This window comes from Oncorhynchus clarkii, chromosome 25, assembly GCF_045791955.1.
Source record: "Oncorhynchus clarkii lewisi isolate Uvic-CL-2024 chromosome 25, UVic_Ocla_1.0, whole genome shotgun sequence".
Taxonomy (NCBI): domain Eukaryota; kingdom Metazoa; phylum Chordata; class Actinopteri; order Salmoniformes; family Salmonidae; genus Oncorhynchus; species Oncorhynchus clarkii.
The window spans coordinates 7,619,958-7,642,687 of record NC_092171.1 but is presented as its reverse complement, the minus strand read 5'-3'; the positions used below and the strand labels follow the sequence as shown (position 1 = coordinate 7,642,687).

The 22,730-nt window shown below is 43.9% G+C and overlaps 1 protein-coding gene across 2 annotated transcripts; it reads left to right on the top strand.

The window, feature by feature from the left end:
* Window positions 1–1,611: 1,611 nt before the first annotated feature.
* LOC139384108 (oxidation resistance protein 1-like) lies at window positions 1,612–17,843 on the top strand. Of its 2 annotated transcripts, none has more exons than XM_071128755.1 (16): window positions 1,612–1,700; window positions 2,835–3,051; window positions 3,615–3,805; window positions 4,577–4,644; window positions 9,331–9,441; window positions 11,590–11,769; window positions 12,198–12,329; window positions 12,447–12,631; window positions 12,985–13,382; window positions 13,590–13,746; window positions 13,989–14,160; window positions 14,412–14,528; window positions 15,576–15,728; window positions 16,076–16,171; window positions 16,839–16,912; window positions 17,085–17,843. In XM_071128755.1, the coding sequence occupies exons 2-16, from the start codon at window positions 2,987–2,989 to the stop codon at window positions 17,218–17,220; spliced, it is 2,235 nt and encodes a 744-aa protein (XP_070984856.1). In that variant the 5' UTR covers window positions 1,612–1,700; window positions 2,835–2,986; the 3' UTR covers window positions 17,221–17,843. The 2 variants fall into 2 exon arrangements, with proteins under 2 accessions (XP_070984856.1, XP_070984855.1); XM_071128754.1 differs by having other exon boundaries at window positions 4,577–4,656; window positions 17,085–17,413.
* Window positions 17,844–22,730: the final 4,887 nt, after the last annotated feature.

The window sequence follows — 22,730 nt, the reverse complement described above, 5'->3', positions numbered from 1 at the left end:
CTATGGATTAAAACTGCAACATTAAGTATTTGTTTATTTTAAGGATTATTTCTCGTTGATGAAAGATAACGGCCATATGTTTCGAAAGCGATGATTACTGACGTTTCTAAACGTTAACCACAGCGTAGGGGATTCGAGTTCACATGAGGCAGTCGTGGGCGAAGCTATGGCTGTGAACTGTATGGAGAATGCAGAATGCCGCCTAGAGTTTGAGAAAGCTAAAGCACGGCTAGCTAGTTAGTTGTGTTTAACGTTAGTTGCGCTCTACTGTTAGCTGACGACGCTTGCCAGTTAACGTTAACTCGCCCTTCAACCGGTCTTCCTGGCTTTATTGACCCTCAGTTTAGACATCGAATGATACCATGTATTGTAGCTATTGTCGGTTATCTTAACACAAAATAAAGAATGGCGTTGCTTTTCCTAGCAGGTTAGAGTATTTTAGCTAACCCTTTCCTAACCTGCTGCCTAAATTAACCCTTAAAGGAGCTCCATGGGCAATCAGATGTCTGCATTGGCCGTGCAGCATTTACGGTGATACAGCCTCCGCAGGAGTCAGGGCATTCATACTTCTTGCAGAGTTGTCAAGGAAGTGCGTTTGTGTTTATACAGGACCTCCCGCCTTCACCTACCGTCGTCAATCATGTTAATGCGTAGCTATATGGAGCCGTCCATATTGTTACAACATTTGAGAGGCTAATGGCGATGCGGTACTGAGTTAATTTTCGCCTCTACTGTAACGTTACATGCCTCTGTAGGATCCGCTACTGAGTCACACCATCCATATGGCACCGCCGACCACATTTCGGATCAAGCATAAATTGTCTCTAAAATGCGCTGCATGTTCAATCTGAGGTCTGCATTGGCCTTGCAGCATTTACATGACATTGCCTCTGCAGAAGTCAGGGAGTGCATTCATATTTCTGCTTCTCAGAGCTATATGGGAGGTCCTGTAAAACAAACTAACTTAATTGACAATTTATTTTACAACTACTCTGCTCGGCGAAGCGGAAGAAGTATGAATGCCCTGACTTCTGCAGAGGCCGTATCAGCTGCACGGCCAATGCTGATGGCAGATTGACCATGGAGCGCCTTTAACCTGCTACGAAAAAGTTACGTTTGGTTTTAACTGTACCCACTCTAGTCAGAACCGTGTTTTTCTCCAGAATTTGAGCATCAACGAGCGAAGCGACGCAATGAAAGCGCTTCGAGTGGCAGAAGGCATGTGCTAGGCCTTTTGCGGAATGTATTTATAAACTATATATATTTCCCAAAGGTATAAGCCACTCCAGTTTTCTATTCTAAGAAAGGCCATGTTATTTTCTGCGAAAGTTATGTATAGGCTTTTTCTATCTGCAATTAATTAGTTCAACAAACCAAAGTCATTTTGAAAAGTTACCATTGTAATCTATGCTATTTTAAGGCGTTTGTATGGGGAATTTAAAAACATGGGGGTTGGATTGATTATTACAGTGAGTTAACCGTTATTCCAGCCTTGCAATGATTCTGCTCAACCACGGGCCCTTTAAAAAGGATGGAGGATGAGGGAAATAGGCGGAGCATACATGCTCAACGTGTTGCTGTTTGCGCTGCAGTATTGAGCTCTACTCTGCAGTGCTATCACAGTCTACAGTAACACCGCAATATGAAGTCTGCCGAAATCACCCGCTCTCCATCAACATTCCGGGCAGTCTTTGTGACAGGTCAGTCCCCAAATGCTTGTAATATGTTGCTGAATTCAGGGTACCCCACCACTACGTTTTATTGCCGCATCCCCGGATTTTCGATATGGAAGTGGGATCATTCATGTGTAGGAAGACTACAGTAATTGCAATCTTCTCCACGGCATAATGATTTGTCGGCATGCTTCGTACAGTATTGCACGTAGAACCCCTTATTCATTATGAACTTGAGCGAAGTGGCGAAACCGATCTCTTCTGACAATGTGCTAGAAGAAAAAGGAAAATAGATTACATTGAATGCACCAAAATTCCATGCAATATACACTACATGACCAAAAGTATGTGGACAAGGGCTCATCGAACATCTCATTACACAATTACAGGCATTAATATCGAGTTGGTCCCCCCCCCCCCCTTTCTGCTATAACAGCCTCCATTCTTCTGGGAAGGCTTTCCACTAGATGTTGGAACATTGCTGCTTCCATTCAGCCACAAGAGCATTAGTGAGGTTGGGCACTGATGTTGGGCGATTAGGCCTGGCTCGCAGTCAGCGTTCCAATTCATCCCAAAGCTGTTCGATGGGGTTGAGGTTAGGGCTCTGTGCAGGCCAGTCAAGTTCTTCCACACCGATCTCTACAAACCATGGACCTCGCTTTGTGGATGGGCGCATTGTCATGCTGAAACAGGAAAGGGCCTTCCCCAAACTGTTGCAACAAAGTTGGAAGCACAGAATCGTCTAGAATGTCATTCATTGTATGCTGTAGCAAAAAGATTTCCCTTCACTGGAACTAAGGAACTTTTTGTGCTGACATTGCTTCCAGAGGCAGTTTGGAACTCTGTAGCCATGTTGAAAGTCACCGAGCTCTTCAGTAAGGCCATTCTACTGCCAATGTTTGTCTTTGGAGATTGCATGGCTGTGTGCTTGATTTTTATACACCTGTCAACAATGGTGTGGCTGAAATAGCCGAATCCACTCTTTTTTATTTCTTAACCTTTTCTCTGACAATTTTTCCAGCGCAAGGTTATATGCCTGCTAAAATGCTCAGATTGCATCATTGATTCTCCTGAAAGACCTGACTACATTACTTGGAGTATATGCACTGTCTCACTCTCTCATTCTTTTTTATATGTGCACTAACTTACACTCCCCTGTAGGTATGATTACGGGTGCCTAATAAGCATGGGGACCCAACATAGGAGGACGGATGCCAGCTGAGCCCCTCAACTCACCAGACCATCGCTGTTGTCAATATCCCAGAATTCTTAGCTAGGCCCCTGAGAAGGCCTTCTTGCAAACCCTTGGAGCCATGGAACACAAAATACAACAGAGGGACAAAAACAGGTCCAGCTACTTTGGCAACGTCAAGACCAGGTCAGGCCTGTGATTAACTGATTATTGGCAAAAAATGAGGAAAAGCACTGCTTAGAATTGTGACGCGTTTAGTTAATCCCAGAATGCGTCCTATCCTTTTTTGGGTTGCTCTCCCTACATGTTGTGTTGCTCTCCCTACATGTTGCGATGAATGGAGCACAGCAGCTCAAAGTAGAACTTCAACACCTTCTTTGTTATAGTCACTCTTTTGAATTTACTTATTGTTTGAATAAAGGAACACAAACAGTCATGGGCATTACGTGGGCAAGAAGAGTGCAGGTGCTTGCCAGAAACAGTAACAACCCATATCCCTAACACCCACTATCCTATGAATCACAAATGTGATCGCCAATATAGAGCAGTCTTTTTTTAAATGTCAAGACAAAATTATAAAGAATCATAGCTGATTGCCTCGGATGGGTTATCAACTATTTTTACCCTTACGTGCTCATATACTGTAGATGGGGTCAGAAGGCTTTAATGACCATAATAAATGGTGAACTAATAAACATCCCAGTAGTTTTCCCTACTACCAGCATCCCTTTGTTCTTTCTCCCCTCCAGACTGGGGTCCAAGCTCCCTGTTGGGGACACCCAGTCCCCCAGGTTCATTTCCAGACCCTTGGAGACAGGGCCTCAGACCGACTCAACCAAGGAGGCCAGGGCCAACGGTCAGGGCCACCGTGCCGTGGGGCGTCCCCTTGACCACGTCCCCCACATCCGGAACCCCCGACTGCGACAGTATTACCTCCAAGGTGAGGTATCTCTCAACAAGATTATAGCGATATCTCTGGTTTGTTTGCTTTAGCAGGGGCTTGGTAGCTGCAGTAGATCCATAGCCAATTATTCATATGGCATTTATAAATGTGTTGTGTATTTTCGTAGCAAACCATTCTAGAGCCTGACAGAACACACACAAAGGAAGGTTGTTAAGGATAATTCCTCTCTAGATGTAGCGTTATTTAACTTTTGAGGAATTGCAACACTTCAGCAAGGAAGGCTTGAACTTCTGACTGAAAAATGACCTGTTGGCTCCAACACAACAAAATGTGGAGTAAGTCAAGGGGTATGAATACTTTCTGAAAGCACTGTACCCAGAACCACAGATCTGCCCCTGTTAATGTTGACATTTTTATAGAAGGACTTATTGGATCAACATGATTACTCCTCCCGCAAGCTTTCAATTTGATCTAGTTTGCTGACACATGCCATTGAGCCAGAGATCTGACATTTCTATGTCGGTGTGTCAAGGCCAACAGTGCTGCCTCGTTGCACACCTGAGGCTCTCAAAGAGAAACCTCAGTACCTTAATTAACCTCTGAAATGTATGTAATTTCTTGCATGTACCCCAGGAGAGATACACAAAGGTGCCCACACACAGGGCCAGAGAGAGTGGGGGGTTGTTTTGCATGAATTAAACTATATACAGTACCACAAACAAGTTGTAAGTCAGCAGCAGAAAGCAGAGTACTGGTGGAAAGAGTTATCGCTTCTCAACATCATGTTTTTACATCTTGCCTTCATAGAGCCTAGATGGGGAACGGAGGGAACCATGGCCAAGTCCATGGGCAGAGATCACCTGTCAGATGACAAGGTAGACACTATGGTGAGTCACAATCTTATGTCAAATCAAATTTATTTATATAGCCCTTCGTACATCAGCTGTTATCTCAAAGTGCTGTACAGAAACCCAGCCTAAAACCCCAAACAGCAAGCAATGCAGGTGTAGAAGCACGGTGGCTAGGAAAAACTCCCTAGAAAGGCCAAAACCTAGGAAGAAACCTAGAGAGGAACCAGGCTATGTGGGGTGGCCAGTCCTCTTCTGGCTGTGCCGGGTGGAGATTATAACAGAACATGGCCAAGATGTTCAAATGTTCATAAATGACCAGCATGGTCGAATAATAATAAGGCAGAACAGTTGAAACTGGAGCAGCAGCACGGTCAGGTGGACTGGGGACAGCAAGGAGTCATCATGTCAGGTAGTCCTGGGGCATGGTCCTAGGGCTCAGGTCCTCCGAGAGAGAGAAAGAAAGAGAGAAGGAGAGAATTAGAGAACGCACACTTAGATTCACACAGGACACCGAATAGGACAGGAGAAGTACTCCAGATATAACAAACTGACCCTAGCCCCCCGACACATAAACTACTGTAGCATAAATACTGGAGGCTGAGACAGGAGGGGTCAGGAGACACTGTGGCCCCATCCGAGGACACCCCCGGACAGGGCCAAACAGGAAGGATATAACCCCACCCACTTTGCCAAAGCACAGCCCCAACACCACTAGAGGGTTATCTTCAACCACCAACTTACCATCCTGAGACAAGGCTGAGTATAGCCCACAAAGACCTCCGCCACGGCACAACCCAAGGGGGGGCGCCAACCCAAGACAGGATGACCACATCGGTGAATCAACCCACTCAGGTGACGCACCCCCTCCAGGGACGGCATGAGAGAGCCCCAGTAAAGCCAGTGACTCGGCCCCTGTAATAGGGTTAGAGGCAGAGAATCCCAGTGGAAAGAGGGGAACCGGCCAGGCAGAGACAGCAAGGGTGGTTCGTTGCTCCAGAGCCTTTCTGTTCACCTTCCCACTCCTGGGCCAGACTACACTCAATCATATGACCCACTGAAGAGATGAGTCTTCAGTAAAGACTTAAAGGTTGAGACCGAGTTTGCGTCTCTGACATGGGTAGGCAGACCGTTCCATAAAAATGGAGCTCTATAGGAAAAGGCCCTGCCTCCAGCTGTTTGCTTAGAAATTCTAGGGACAATTAGGAGGCCTGCGTCTTGTGACCGTAGCGTACGTGTAGGTATGTACAGCAGGACCAAATCAGAGAGATAGGTAGGAGCAAGCCCATGTAATGCTTTGTAGGTTAGCAGTAAAACCTTGAAATCAGCCCTTGCTTTGACAGGAAGCCAGTGTAGAGAGGCTAGCACTGGAGTAATATGATCACATTTTTGGGTTCTAGTCAGGATTCTAGCAGCCGTATTTAGCACTAACTGAAGTTTATTTAGTGCTTTATCCGGGTAGCCGGAAAGTAGAGCATTGCTGTAGTCTAACCTAGAAGTGACAAAAGCATGGATAAATTTTTCTGCATAATTTTTGGACAGAAAGTTTCTGATTTTTGCAATGTTACGTAGATGGAAAAAAGCTGTCCTTGAAACAGTCTTGATATGTTCTTCAAAAGAGAGATCAGGGTCCAGAGTAACGCCGAGGTCCTTCACAGTTTTATTTGAGACGACTGTACAACCATTAAGATTAATTGTCAGATTCAACAGAAGATCTCTTTGTTTCTTGGGACCTAGAACAAGCATCTCTGTTTTGTCCGAGTTTAAAAGTAGAAAGTTTGCAGCCATCCACTTCCTTATGTCTGAAACACATGCTTCTAGCAAGGGCAATTTTGGGGCTTCACCATGTTTCATTGAAATGTACAGCTGTGTGTCATCCGCATAGCAGTGAAAGTTAACATTATGTTTTCGAATAACATCCCCAAGAGGTAAAATATATAGTGAAAACAATAGTGGTCCTAAAACGGAACCTTGAGGAACACCGAAATGTACATGTATGTAGACCTAATCCTATGCCAATGATCTTAAGACCTGCTGCACCCTCACATTTGATAACCAATACAGTGCATAATATATGGTATAGATAGATTCGGATAATGAGGGTTCAAAGGTCAGACCAGCTGTATTTCAGTGAAACAGTGGTCACAGATCAGTCACAGATCTTCCTTATGTCAATGGGTATGCACGGGTATATTCTGAGGCTCTACAACAGTTATAATGGAAGGACTTTGTATTGCAAGATATGTGTTGAAAATAAATGTTTGTAATTATATCACGTACAGATGAAAAAGCTTCTATTACTGCAGCTTTTGAACGTTATCAGATTTCGTAAAGGGGAAATTGATACAGTAGAAGTCGGAAGTTTACATACACTTGGGTTGGAGTCTTTAAAACTCGTTTTTCAACCACTCCACACATTTCATGTTAACTAACTATAGTTTTGGCAAGTCGGTTACGACATCTACTTTGTGCATGACACAAGTAATTTTTCCAACAATTGTTTACAGAAAGATTATTTCACTTATGATTCACTGTATCACAATTCCAGTGGGTCAGACGTTTACATACACTAAGTTGACTGTTCCTTTAAACAGCTTGGAAAATTACAGAAAATTATGTCATGGCTTTAGAAGCTTCTGATAGGCTAATTGATATAATTTGAGTCAATTGGAGGTGTACCTGTGGATGTATTTCAAGGCCTACCTTCAAACTCAGTGCTTCTTTGCTTGACATCATGGGAAAATCAAAAGAAATCAGCCAAAAAACAATGTAGACCTCCACACGTCTGGTTCATCCTTGAGAGCAATTTTCAAATACCTGAAGGTACCATGTTCATCTGTACAAACAATAGTACACAAGTATAAACACCATGGGACCACATAGCCGTCATACCACTCAGGAAGGAGACACGTTCTGACTCCTAGAGTTGAGCGTACTTTGGTGCGAAAAGTGCAAATCAATCCCTGAACAACAGCAAAGGACCTTGTGAAGATGCTGGAGGAAACGCGTACAAAAGTATTTATATCCACAGTAAAACGAGTCATATATCGACATAACCTGAAGGGCTGCTCAGCAAGGTAGAAACCACTGCTCCAAAACCACCATAAACAAGCCAGACTATGGTTTGGAACTGCACATGGGGACAAAGATCGTACTTTTTGGAGAAATGTCCTCTGGTCTGATGAAACAAAAATAGAACGGTTTGGCCATAATGACCATTGTTATGTTTGGAGGAAAAAGGGGGAGGCTTGCAAGCTGAAGAACACCATCATCCCAACTGTGAATCACTGGGGTGGCAGCATCATGTTGTGGGGGTTCTTTGCTGCAGGAGGGCCTGGTGCACTTCACAAAATAGATGGCATCATGAGGCAAGAAAATGATGTGCGTATATTGAAGCAACATCTCAAGACATCAGTCAGGAAGTTAAAGCTTAGTCACAAATGGGTCGTCCAAATGGACAACGACCCCAAGCATACTTCCAAAGTTGTGGCAAAATGGCTTAAGGACAACAAAGTCAAGGTATTGGAGTGGCCATCACAAAGCCCTGACCTCAATCCTATAGAACATTTGCGGGCAGAACTGAAAAAGCATGTGAGCAAGGAGGCCTACAAACCTGACTCCGTTACACCAGCTCTGTCAGGAGGAATGGGCCACAATTCATCCAACTTATTGTGGGCAGCTTATGGAAGGCTACCCAAAACATTTGACCGAAGTTAAACATTTTAAAGGCAATGTTACCAAATACTAATTGAGTGCATGTAAACTTCTGACCCAGTGGGAATGTGATGAAAGAAATAAACACTGAAATAAATCACTCTCTAATATTATTCTGACATTTCACGTTCTTAAAATAAAGTGGTGATCCTAACTGACCTAAGACAGGGAATTTCTACCAGGATTAAATGTCAGGAATTGTGAAAAACTGAGTTTAAATGTATTTGGCTAAGGTGTATGTAAACTTCCGACTTCAACTGTATGTGGAACTACTGTAAATCTTACTGTAGCCTAAACAACTTAATCAAGGCAAAAACATGTATTCAATAACTTTGTTTTTTCGGTCTAGAAAATCCCTTTACAATGCCTTTCTGTTTAGAAAATATACATTGAAAAGATCTACAGCATATCAAGATGCTTTCAAGGACCAATATTGCTTTGAGTCTGGTGTAGGGGGATAGGGGTGACGTGTTTGTATATTGATTTATGCAACATATGGAGTACTCAGAATGTATGTCTATTTTATACTCTTTGTATTCTTTGCAGTTAATACTTGGTCTATAAACTTCTGTGTTATGAAAATATCAATGAGTTCCATGTATGAAGTTGATTCACTAAACCAGTATTCAAATAATGCCAAACTGGTGGCCTGTATCACTGTCTTGTTTAAAAATGTTTTACACACACAAAAAGCATACAAGCAATTAGGCATGTTCCTACACACTCTCTCATACCCACACACACATACAGTAGCGGAGTGTGAATAATGCCCGCAGACATGGAGTCTCAAGGGTCGGGAACGTAATTTAGGTCAATGGACCATCTATCAATAGCTAAATCCTGTGTTGTGTAGGAGCGGATGGTGGGTTCACATGATATTGGGCTTGTCAGAGGACTGTGGAGCCTCAAATGAAGGGAACAGATTTGCATTTATTTGGTCTGATTTCTTAAAATATTGGAGTACTACCTAAAATGGATTTCTGCACTGCGTACACACAGGCTCACCATGAAGACACGGTGTTCAGTGTCACCTCCAAGTGCAGTAGCCTGGCAGATCAGACTAAGCTGAACAGGCAGCTCTCCATCTCTTCCTCCCTCATCTCCCGGCAGGTAAGAGTCACCATGGTTCCCACCCTTTATCAGATGCTACATCCTGTACACATACATACAGTATCTTCCAGAGCCTACATTTACACATTATACTGTATATGACATGTTCTGTAACTTCTCCTCACTCAACATGTGACTCCTTGAAATATCACAGGGGGAAAAAAGCATTAATTACAGGCCTATGGGTACGATCAACCTCATCATTTGAGCAGACACTGACAAGATGTACATTATCTTTTATATCTGCATATGATTTTCCCAGTATGAAGTTTCAGGGTAGTGACATAATACAATACATGACCAAAAGTATGTGAACACTTGCTCGTCGACCATCTTATTCCAAAATCATGGGCATTAATATGTAGTTGTTCCCCCCTTTGCTGCTATAACAGTCTCCACTCTCCTGTGAAGGCTTTCCACTAGATGTTGGAACATTGCTGCGGGGAATTGCTTCCATTCAGCCACGAGCAGTAGTGAGGTCGGGCACTGATGGGCGAGTTAGGCCTGGCTCGCAGTCAGCATTCCAATTTATCCCAAAGGTGTTCGTTGGGATTGAGGTCAGGGCTCTGTGTTAAGTTCTTCCACACCGATCTCAACAAAGCATTTCTGTATGGACCTCGCTTTGTGCATGGGGGCATTGTCATGCTGAAACAGGAAAGGGCCTTCCCCAAACTGTTGCGACAAAGTTAGAAACACAGAATATTCTAGAATGTCAATGTATGCTCTAGCATTAAGATTTCCCTTCACTGGGACTAAGGGGCCTAGCCCGAACTATGAAAAACATCCCTTCTCCACCAATCTTTACAGTTGGCACTATGCATTTGGGTAGGTAGCATCCTCCTGTGATCCGGTAAACCCAGATTTGTCTGTCGGACTGCCAGATATAGAAGCGTGATTCATCACTCTAGAGAACGCGTTTCTACTGCTCCAGAGTCCAATGGCGTCGAGCTTTACACCATTCCAGCTGACGCTTGGCTTTGCGCATATTGATCTGAGGCTTGTGTGCAGCTCCACCATTTCAGGAAGCTCCGGATGAACAGTTCTTGTGCTGATGTTGCTTCCAGAGACAGTTTGGAACATAGTGAAGGTTGCAACTGATTTGTATGCGCTTCAGCACTCAGTGGTCCCGTTCTGTGATTTTTGTGTGGCCTACCACTTCGCGGCTGAGCCGTTGTTGCTCCTAGACATTTCCACTTCACAATAACAGCACAGGTACTTGTGGGAAAGGTGGCATCCTATGACGGTGCCACGTTGAACGTCACTGAGCTCTCCAGTAAGACAAACCTTGGCAGTAGAATGGCCTATGGCGATTTCATGACTGTGCTCAATTTTCTACACCTGTCAGCAAATTGTGGCTGAAATAGCCGAATCCACTAATTTGAAGCGGTGTCCACATACTTTTGTGTGTGTGTATAATGTGTTTTACTTGTACCTTCCACTGATTTGACATGCAAAGTGAGGGAAAGACTATGTAGCCTTCACCACATAGCCTTCAGAGAAGCTACAGGTAACTGGCAAAATAAAACGCCAACATAAAATGTCTTAATAGGGCATTGGGCAACCATGAACTGCCAGAACAGCTTCAATGCACCTTTGAATATATTCTACAATTGTCTAACTATTTGAGGGATGTAACACAATTTTTCCACAAGACATTCCATAATTTGGTGTTTAGGAAATGGTGGTGGAAAATGCTGTCTCAGGTGCCGCTCAAATCTTCCATAAGTGTTCAGTTGGGTTGTCTGGTGACTGACACTCTCCCCCTATGCTCCTTTGAGACCACTCTTTCAAAGTCACAGATCTCCTCTAGTCATGTTAGCCAAAATAATGGGCAACTCTGCATTTTTATACATGACCCTAAGCATGATTATGTTAATTGCTTAACTCTGGGACCGCACCTGCTTTCAAAATACTTTGTATCCCTCATTTACTTGTTTCCTTAATTTTGGCAGTTACCTGTATTTGCATGGTTACCAAATCAAGCATCCACCCCTCCACTCCAGTAGGCTACAGATAAGACGACAGTAAAGCAGATTTAAAGTTCACAGTACAATGGAAAGAGGAAGTGGGAGGTCTTAGGCTGGGCAGAGTTATATTTACTGCAGTGCACGACTGTGTTGTGATGTTACCCTATGCTTTCATTTGAAGAATCTCCGCGTTCCCAAGAGTAAAGGCTCTGGCCAATGCTCATCTCCCGCAGTGATGCACCTTGACCCCAACCTCAGGCTGGAGCCAGAGTTGGACACTAACCCAGGGCTTGGGCTTTTTCCGGCCCCATCTGCCAGCCCTCACTCCCCGTCACCAGATGCAGAGTATGACAAACTACTGGTAAGGATAATGTGAATGACTTTATTCCACAAATCATACAGAAGAGGAATTACATTTGACAATGTTTTAAAATGATTTAACCATGATGATCTGGCTCCTATCAGGCCTTTAATGGAGTGTGTTCTTGCTTTTCCGATGGTAGAATTGAATGTTCTTGTCAGGAGAGGCTAACAGTTTTTAAATTAGGCTGAAATTGTTCAATAGAATAAGAGCCAATGCAGGACTGGAAAAACTTAGCTAACTGGCTAATGGCAATGATTGATTTCTGTGAGAACGGTTCTTTTAAAACCAGCTAAGTCAGCTCTTTGTATATAAAGCACTGTCTAACGAGTGGCTAATGCCTGCTTTAGACACTAAGTCAAGCGGAGAAGTGCATATTACTGAGCTACGGTTGTGTTTTTGCTCCGTGCTTGTTTTGATTCTCCCAGGATGTGGAGGCGGTGCCAATGCCTGACGGACAGCTCTGCCTACTGGCCCTCCCACCCGAGTGCTCCCAAAGGGAAGGGCAAGCCGCCATGCCATATCTCAAATTGTTCTGCCGCTACATCACTGACCGCAAGGTGGGTGGAGACTAGCGCCATTCTCACTCAACTCTCACGTACCTCGCTCTCGCAATTCTTGCTCATCCATCTCACTACCCGCTTACCTTTCTCACCTCTCTCGCTCTCTCTCACCAGGGTGTGGTTTCTGGTATCTTGCTAGTGACATCCAATAAGATCTTCTTTGACCCGTGTAAGACCCACCCGTTGGTGATGGAGCACGGCTGTGAGGAGTACCTGCTGTCCTGCTCAGTGGACAGCCTGGACTCTGTCTCGTTCTACTCGGACATTTCCCACGTGCACTTCAACACCTCCACACACAGGTCAGCATTAAATGACTATGTGCATGATTGAGATACACATATTTGGTGCAGCTCTTCACAGATCAACATACTGTGTCTTCACATTGCCTGGAAAGGCCTTTTAACCGAGGAGGTCACTAAAATAATCTTATATGCTGGGCAGACCTGTCAAATCGGTAGATCGCAAATACGCACTATGACTGGATCACTGTGGGTGTGTATTCTAATATTCTGTATGTTCTCTGATATCTAGCAGTGCAAATGGAGTATAGCCAATGATATTGGGCCATGGATTTCTATGGTATCGAGGAGTGCTTGCTGGGTCACATTGCAGAACATGCAACATACATGGGTGGTTGTTTTTCTGTTACTAGGTGGAAAGGAACTAAAAAGACCCAGAAAACTGTCTCCAAAACTGGCAAGACGCTCCAGCAGGGTGGGAGGCGAAGCAGCCGTAGCCCACAGCACAAGAGGGAGACTGTCCCAGTGCTGGTCTCTGCTGCTACGTCGGAGCTGAGGTCTGCCCTGGCTCTCAGCCTGGTCCAAGGGTTCGCTGAGGAGGAGAGTAGCAGTGACATGACTCAGGCAGAGAAGCAGCTGGAGGGGATGGGAAGCCCACTGGAAGAGCTGGTTGTGCAGTCATCCGGGGCTGAGCTGAGCAGCTTTTGTTGTGGAGGACAAGTGGCAGCAGGGACGAGAAATCGAGTGAGAATGGAGCAGGTGGACAGAGAGGGGACGGAGAAGGAGAAGTCTGTGAGGAATCAGACGTCAGGTAATGAAAGGAATCAAGTCAATAGTTTTATGTCATTGTTTTATCCCAAGCAGCAGTTGAAGTCTGCTTGATAAGTTTGTAGGAAGATGGTATCATAACAAATGGTTCCCACTCATTTCCTTTGTTTTGCTACACCCTCACTTTCCCTCTCCTCTTCCCTTTTCTCTCTCTCTCACTCTTCCCCCCCCTACTTCTCTCCTTCTCCAGGCCTCTCTAGACCTTCAGGGACTTTTGGGTGTCTCATGTTTGTCAGGCTGCGGCTCCAGGGGTCCGCTGGGAAGAAGGGTGTGGCTGCAGGCGTGCAGCTGGGGACAACAAAAACCTTACCCCGGAGGGATGCCTGGTTCGCCTTTTCCCAGGAGAGGTAACAGTCTGAAGCCACAGAAAGACTGTTTTAGTTTAGCATTAACACTCTACTTACATTCTGTGAACATTAGCACCTCGCACTGACACTGTCTAACATTTACATAATGTTTACTTGTCTTGTTCAGCAATTTCATTGGCCTCCCCTGCTGAGGAATATAGAGAATTTTACAATTCTCACTAGAAGTAAGTCAAAGGTCTTTAACACTAAATCTTTTTGCTCTCATGTCTTGTTGTCTGTAGCTCAGACGAGCTCTACGCCTATCTGAGCCACTGGAGGCCTGACCTATGCGTACTGGAGGGAGGGTCGGAGGAGGGGGAGGGCGACAAAGACGAGTTTGTACTGGTTGACAACGGGGAGGAGGAGGAGGAAGAAGTGTCCAAGAACCACGGACGGACTGGGGAGGACTGGGAGGTAAGTCTGTATATTAAAGTCATCGAGGAAAGTCTTAAAGTCTGTAGTGGCTGAACACAAAAATGGCTATTTCCATTAACTTTGACTAGAGCGTCAGTGGTGACGATGCATCTTTTGCACATCTTGCCCTGGGGAAGTTTGAGCAGTGTTTTAGATGGAGTGGGGTCCGGAGTTGTTGTTTGAGTGCGACGTGTGTCAAGTTTGAGTGCGAGATTAATGGGCTTATAACTAGGTTGTCTCTTGTCTTGCAGATGGTGTCAGTGGAGGATGGTGGCGGGAGACTACCTCTGGTCATGGACAAAGATCCAGAGGGACTGTGTGAGATCGTGGAGCAGAGTCGCATCTTGGACGCAACGCTTGTCAGAGAGGTACGCACCCAACCATAGACATGCATGTCGGCGCTTCACAAAACTCTGTCTGATCTAATCGCACATGCACAAATTCACAATGGAAGATTATTCTCATCCATTATTGGATAAGGAAGAGATAATGACCTCCCCAAGGGGAAGGAAGAGATAATCCCCAAGGGGAAATTAAATTAAAGCTTCTCATGACATGTCACTGGTCAGCACCACACATATAGAAGAAATTGCACACATTCCTCTTCTTGCCTCTAGTTCCACAAATGCATTACAAGTTCAGCATTCCCAGACTGGTCTGGGGTTAAAGATCAATCCAGAGTCTGAGAGACAACCTGACTTTTCTGCCTCGGTCTCCCTCAAGCAGCATTGGCCTTCAGTCATACATACAGAGCCATTCATGACTGAACCTTTGTGCTGAGTAGAGTACTGAAAATACTCAACCCCTACTGTGGTCATGTCTCACAAAGGGGGTTATGTATAAGGTAGAATGCTGGTAGCGAACTCCTGTGTAGAGATTTAAGCAGAGCAGTGCTGTGAGCACTTTGAACCAATACATTAGCTATGGCATCTGCAGGTTGGATCTTCAAATGTCTCATGTCCAGGCTCATTCACTTGTTGGATAGATGATTAGCTCAACAGAGGAAAAGAGTAATACAATTGGATATCAATTATTACCGTTTTCTCCCTTTTTCTTTAGCTCAACAGAGGAGATTTTTGTTAATCTTAATCTCGTAATAAGGGTCTATTCTCCCATTTTTAAAAAAATTCTTATTTAACTAGGCAAGTCAGTCAAGAACAAATTCTTATTTACAATGACGGCCTACACCGGCCAAACCCGGACGACGCTGGGCCAATTGTGCGCCGCCCTATGGGACTCCCAATCACGGCCGGTTGTGATGCAGCCTGGATTCAAACCAGGGTGTCTGTAGTGACGCCTCAAGCACTGAGATGCAGTGCCTTAGACTGCTGCGCCACTCGGAAGCCCACTTGTGCCCCTGCTCTCCAACCCTCTCACACAACTCTATCTCCTTCTCAATCCTTCCCTCTCTCCAGCTCTCAGCCGAGTTGCCTCCCAGGACAGTGGGCCACATGTGGCATCTGGCCTACAGCACTTCTCTTCATGGCTCCAGCCTCAAGTCCCTCTACCGGAAGCTGAACGGCAGCGACTCGCCTGTACTCATGGTCATCAAGGACTCGCTCAATCAGGTGACCTTTTTTATGTTCTCAGATTTTAAATGTAATAGTCAAACTCTCCAATGTTCCACGCACCACCCTCAACACTTTTTTATATCTATCCGCTTTAGAGATTCAACACAAACACGTACCATTAGAGCACTTGCTTTTCATGGCATTTGCACTATTGACTTCAGACACTCACAACTGCTCCAGAAACTATGGTGGGGTTGGTTTGAATAACATATGATTTGCCAGGAGTCACAAGAGTTCATTGGACTTATGGTCACCTATGAAGACCTCCATTGTATGAGCTCGGTCTTGTTTGGTTACCAGATGGTTGTGTTTTTGTTAATGGTAGGTATGTTTCTGTGCCCCAGGTGTTTGGGAGCTTTCTCTCTCACCCACTGAGGCCGAGCGAGACCTTCTATGGCACAGGAGAGACATTCCTCTTCATGCTGCATCCTCGATTCAAGGTCAGACAAGACACACACGCACACACTATGATGCATACACAACCATTGCCAAACAATTCTCTCTCACATTTTCTAATCCGAAATGTGTTTTAAGGTATTGCTGCAGGATTGTTTTGTCAACCTAAGTGAAGACAATACTGTTTGTTGCAAATCTTGCTGATGTAATATTGCAGGAGTTTCCACAGCAGCCAAATTACTATTCACGTCAAGGTCTCTACCAACGTCACATGATCAATTTAATGCATGACTGGATTATGAAAGGTCACGTTTTGCCTTTTTAAGCACAAACAACATTTAAGAAGTTAGGAACTCATTGCTATCAATCACATGAGGTCGGTGGCACCTTAATTGGGGAGGATGTGCTCGTGATAATGGCTGGAGAGGAATAGGGGGAATGGTACCAAGCACACAGTTTCCATGTTGATGCCATTCCATTAGCTCCGTTCCAGACATTATTATGAGCTGTCCTCCCCTCAGCAGCCTCCTGTGCTATAAATAGTGTACTGTATATGCAGAGCATTACAAAGGCCAAGTTCATTGATCTGCAATTCACCTGGTCTGCAATGCGGAAAGGGCTGTCGGAGAGGTAAAGCATTAATCAGATAGGACCCTAAGGTACTCTTGTGTTGGTGTCCCTGACTGACTCTGCCCTTGTCACCTGCCATAGTGTTTCAGATGGACAAGAGAGAACTCCTTCTTCATAAAGGGAGACCTGGACTCTTTTGCTATCGGAGGAGGAAGGTAGAGCCACTCCCAGCTATAGAAATGTGTTACATTATGGTTTTCTTGATGCTTTCTATTTCCGTGACACTTACTGTCCATTGCTTTGTGTTACAGTATGTGCCAATATGTTTAGGAGAACACATTACTTTACTCTAAAACAATGAACTGCATTTCTTTCTCTCTTCCGCAGTGGTCACTTTGGCCTGTGGCTGGATGAGACTCTGTACCTGGGCAGGAGTAGCCCCTGTTACACCTTCAACAACTGCTGCCTCTCAGAAAGAGACGACTTCCACGTCATAGAGCTGGAGGTGTGGACATTCTGGTGAAGGCCTGCCCTCTTCAACTTGCCTAGCAACACCCACTCATGATGTCTGGCTGTCCAATGACTGCTTTAAACAAGACTCTAGAACAATGAGTTGTACCTCACTATTTTGACTTAATTCTGTGGGTTTTGGGCTACGAACTGAACTGTGATTATTCTGAACCCTATCTCTGAATGTGGACCAAACCACTAGGTGGAGGAGGGATGTTGGTGGTTTGGGGCTGAGGTTGTAGCCTCACTGCATTGGAAGTGCAGCCCCACCCCCCCCACACACACACACTCTTTCGCAGGTTGGTATGGTCCTCACGGTCATCTGACTCTGCCTTGTGGATACTGTAGTTCAGTGGTGGAATTCACATCTTCTAGCAATGGATCTCCATCTGAAGGCCTACCTGCATGTGTAAGCCTGCATTTCCACCCCAGCACAATTGGCACTGTTATTCTGGCACCATTTATTTTTTTACACATCTTTTTGCTGCCTGTGAATCGCTAACCTGAAGGTGGCTGTCTCTTTTGTAAAATGGAGGAACTGAAATTCGAAGAACTAGGGGCTCACTATGCCCCTTTTTGCATATAGACCAAATTATATGAACTGGTGTACACATTTAGTCAAAGTGAACAAAAAAAGGACTTGGGGGAACATGGTCTAACCTAAATATCTTTAGAAATGTTTTATGTTACCTAATCAAACAATACATGAAAGTTGCTGTCACTGATCAGAAGTTAGATCTATGTTCCCACAATATAACAAGTAGACAAAATGTGAAAAATGGGGCTAAAATTATTATAACATGTCTTTATCTGATACTTTTTGAGAAACGTCGATTTCATCCAGTGGTCATTGCAAGCTTACGGACTGAAAATAACAATCAAGACTCAATCTATTTTTATTTTGTTTGCACAAATAGTCAAAGGTTATTTCAAGGGGATGACTACCTCTGCAATGCTAACATGTGCCTACATTGCAGTGCTTAAAAGGAAAGATTCAACCATTTTGAATGTTTTATCGTATTTGTGCATCTCTTCAAGCAGGCAAAAAAATACAGCCTGCTTGAACAGCGAATAGCTCAGATACACATGAAAGGACCCTAGGAATTGATAGAACAGTGATGCACATACGCTATAACATTCAAAATGGGTGAATCTTTCCTTTTTAGAGGATGGAGAAATAACATTTTAAGATATTACCTGTTTCAAGTGTCAATGTACACGTGGTAGAACCTGAAGAATATCACTAAGTCCATTTCATCTCGCTCTTAATAACTGTTGCTTGTGTTAGATAATCTTTGGTGTAGTCACACTTTAAATTCTGATCTCATGGGTAAGGTGTTTAATTAACCTGTTGTTCCATAACATGAGATCTACATCAACAATGTTTTTGCTTCATAGGAAAGCAATTACATTACAATTGTGCCAGCATCCAACTTTTTGTGTTTCCATGACAGCTGTTGGTGACCTCGGGAACAGAGCAGGGGTGTTGCCTGCAGAAGTTTTAGCAATGACATCAGGCCTTGGCCAGCCAACTTTGGACTTTCAGGCATGCCCTCACAAACGGCTAAAACTCCAGATGGAACGACTTGACCTGCTCTGCCACTCCAACAATGACTGACAAAGTATTACAGAAATCTATTCTTCTTTACATATTGCAAAACAGTGCTTATTAAGAAAACACTAATTAGTACAATGCATTATGGTGTGTCTGCTTGTTTTGGTGTGAAACCGTTTTAAGTGAGTAAAACAAATTTGAACTCACAACAATTAAATGTGGATTGGTCAATAGTATCAAAGACCAAAGCGACGTTTTAAAAGCTGGCTACTTTTCTGACTGATGAGAAGTATGTCTACTTGAATGTCTAGCTATTGAGTTTAGTTATAGAAAAAACATGTCTAAAGCGTATGTCTTCAGAAGGGCTCAACTGGTATAGCTGCCACGGTCATTTGAAGAGGTTCTTGTAATACTGATCATGTTGGATGCTAATGAAACAACCTGAAAAGTTGCCAGCGCCGAAGGAATCGGATCCCTACACAGAAGTTAAACGTTTAGCGTTTCATTTGATCATTATCCTTCAGAGGAATTACCCTAATTTACAAACACAAAATTGACTGCTGTCAGCCTTTACTGTGCTAGGTATTCCTTAGCTTTCTCCAGCCCCTCTTTGAGAAAATTGCTGTAAGTCGCAGTGGAGGGGTCCCCCCCCCCCAGAGAAGCTAAATGTGGCGTCTTCCTGAGGCTTCATGGACGTCTCGTCCAGGAAGTAATTAGCATCGATGTGGTGGACCTAGAGTCATTAGGGGAAAAATTAATTCATTTTCACACAAACTTATTGGCTTTTTTTTTTTACTTGGGTCTGGCACAGGATCCAATTACATTCCCTTAAAGTGATGGTTCAGTTTTATTTTGAAGTTTTGGCTTATTTTCGACTTCCCTAGGCTGTTGTCGTTTCCTTCAAACCAGTTAAATTTGTTAAGTATCCAAATCAAAGTTTATTGGTCGCACATAAAGATTTGCAGGCAGGGTTGGGTAGGTCACTTTCTAATTGTAAACCGTTAGTCAAGTTTAATCTGATTCCTTTGTTACATTTAGATTAATTTCCCCTTGAGGCATTACACAAATTAATTACAAATTGAATGACATCTACTGCAGGATAAATCCATGTTAGTTTACATAGCTGGTCATAAATGGATGTTGCATTGTACTTTGGGTTGGTTTTGTAGGCTTCTTCTATCCCATTGCTTTCTACTACTGATAATACAATTTAGATTATCTTGACATTAAAAACCAACGTCTGTCAGATTTCCAGTCATTCCAATTCATTTAATACCCCTTGATCTTCAAGAATATGACTTGGATATATGGAAGTATAGATTAGCCAAATTGTTACACCTGAGCATAACCCCAAAATGAAGGACTTATTAGCCAGCCCTACTCTTGTTGTTTATGATTTTGTTTTCATGGAGGACTGATTGGGCTCATTGCTTCGAGTTGAAAAATAAATGCTGCTCTCATGGAATGGAATGCTTTGAGCACTACCGAAAAATGTATACCATGTTCTGCATTTGCTATAGGCCTGTTGTTTACATTTTTGTTGGTGACACTTTGATATCTTGATCATTTGCAGCTGTTTTAAAGGGCGAATCCACAGTTGAAACAATAACAAAGTTGCGTCTTTTGGTTAAAAAGCTGAGGGATGGGCCTGGAGAAAGGTATCCACTCTCAGATTTAGACCGCTATGGATGCAAGGACTGACCATCCATGATATCACAATTATTGTTTTAACCATGTTCTGTGAGGCTATACAGTGTTTGTTTACATTTATGTTTTCAAACATTGGAGAAAAACAAGCTTATATTTTGGGTTCTCATGGGGTGTGATAGTTGAACTAAGCTCATTTAAGCGCATTTATAGGTTTTATTCTTCAATAGGTGTATATATATCATTAATTTACAAGTAACAAAAATGGATGTAGTGTCCTCCCAAGTGGCACAGCAGTCTAAAGCACTAGAGGTGTCAGTACAGATCCAGGTTTGATCCAGAGGCGGTGCACTATTGGCACAGGGTCGTCCAAGTTAGGGGAAGGTTTGGCTGGCTGGGATGTCCTTGTCCAATCGTGCTCTAGCGACTCCTTGTGATGGCCGGGCACATGCACGCTGATTTCGGTTGCCAGCTATACTGCGTTTCCACCAACACATTCGTGTGGCTGGCTTCCAGGTTGAGCGAGCAGTGTGTCAAGAAGCAGTGCGGCTTGGCGGGGTTGTGTTTTGGAGGATACATGTCCCTCGACCTTCGCCTCTCCCTAGTCCCTACGGGAGTTGCAGTGATGGGACAAGACTAACTACCAATTGGATATCACGAAAATGTTGGTAAGTACAAAAAATCGAAAATATGGAACTACAAATTTCCCCTTTGTGTCTATCAAAACTGCTCGAGTTTGAGCATGTGTCCATTAGGCCTGTGGATCATTTTTTTGTTGGCACAAATTAGATTTCATATTAAAATCCCCACTCGTGTTCTTAAATTAAACTCGTTTTTGACCGTATGGAGCACATTATTACCACAGAGGAGTTTAGAAGGTAAGAACTTTTATTCCATAGGCTGGGATCTGCAGCTGTTACAGGGGTAATAACATGGAAACGAGTTTTAAACTCATTGGACTAGGCTTGATGAGGAATCCCAGAGTTTCCTCACCTGAAGACTGTCCAGATAGAAGTCTCTGGCGGCCCGAATGCAGGCCACGGAGCGGCGAAGCGGGACTTGAAAGGCCGTGGGTGGAACATACTCAGCAGGGAGTGAATGAGAACCTGTGGGGAAACAAACACAGTCACTGCTATGATCATGTATTTCATTCAAACAAGTTATAGGACATTTGATACAATTTGCTGCTGATAACACTAGACAGACTATGCTGAGGTAATAATAATGTAGACGTATCATAGTCAATGTAACACTTAGTCTTTGCCAAGGGTTTATGTGAGGATTATTTCTTTAAAAAAAAATCTAACTGAATATGAAAGATCAGATACAGTCACTTCCAGAGACAGTACCTTTTTTCCTCGTGGTGCAGAAGGGTGGTAGCGATTGTTTGGCAGGTACCCAGTGAATATGTTGAGCTCACTCTGAATGACCAACCAGGTGTATCCCAGCTCCCCTGTGTTTTCTGGGGGGCAGGAAGTCCCTGAACTGGCTGGCAGAGAAGGATGTGGAGGTCACAGCAGAATGCTACCAGGATCTCAGCCCACTCAGGGAACTATGGGTAACCTGGTGAGACAGACTTAATTGTGAAATCTGGATCACGTTATAGGGAAGACCCAGATGCAGACAGTGTCAAAGTAGCAAAAGTTTATTACTAGAACAGGGGGCAGGCAAAACGACAGGTCAAGGGCAGGCAGAGGTCATCCAGGGCAGGCAGAATGGTCAAAAACAGGAACTAGAAACATACAGGCGCAAGGGGAAAAACGGTGGTAGGCTTGACAAACAAAACAAACTGGCAACAGACAGAGAACACGGAGAGATGGGAGACACCTGGTGGCGGGTGGAGACAAGCACAGAGACAGGTGAAACCATTTGAGGCTTTCTCTGCTAACTGTTGGAATGCCTATTTGAACCTTATTCTCTTTTTTGTCATTTCATACTTTATAACCCAGTCATAGACAGCAGTAAAACGTTTACAAGGTAGGATGTAATATATTCTTGAGCTGGATTACAAATAACTTTAGCTTAAATCACGGTAAGGCAAAACCTAGTAATTATGTGAGTGTTTTGCTGGGTCTACTCTTCATCATTTTGTCAAGCTGCAGAGGGTGCATCTTGGACTCCAGGGTTAGGGTCTCTCCATTAGGGTCATCGGTCACTTGCTCCTCAAAATCCACTGGATGTGTGATCCCTGCGGGACGGTGCGCAAGAGGTCACCAACAAATGATTGTGTGTGTGTTGGGTTTAATAATAAATGGTATTTAGCTGACACTTTTATGCAAAGCAACTTAGTCATGCATGCATTCCCAGGACCACGTATGGGT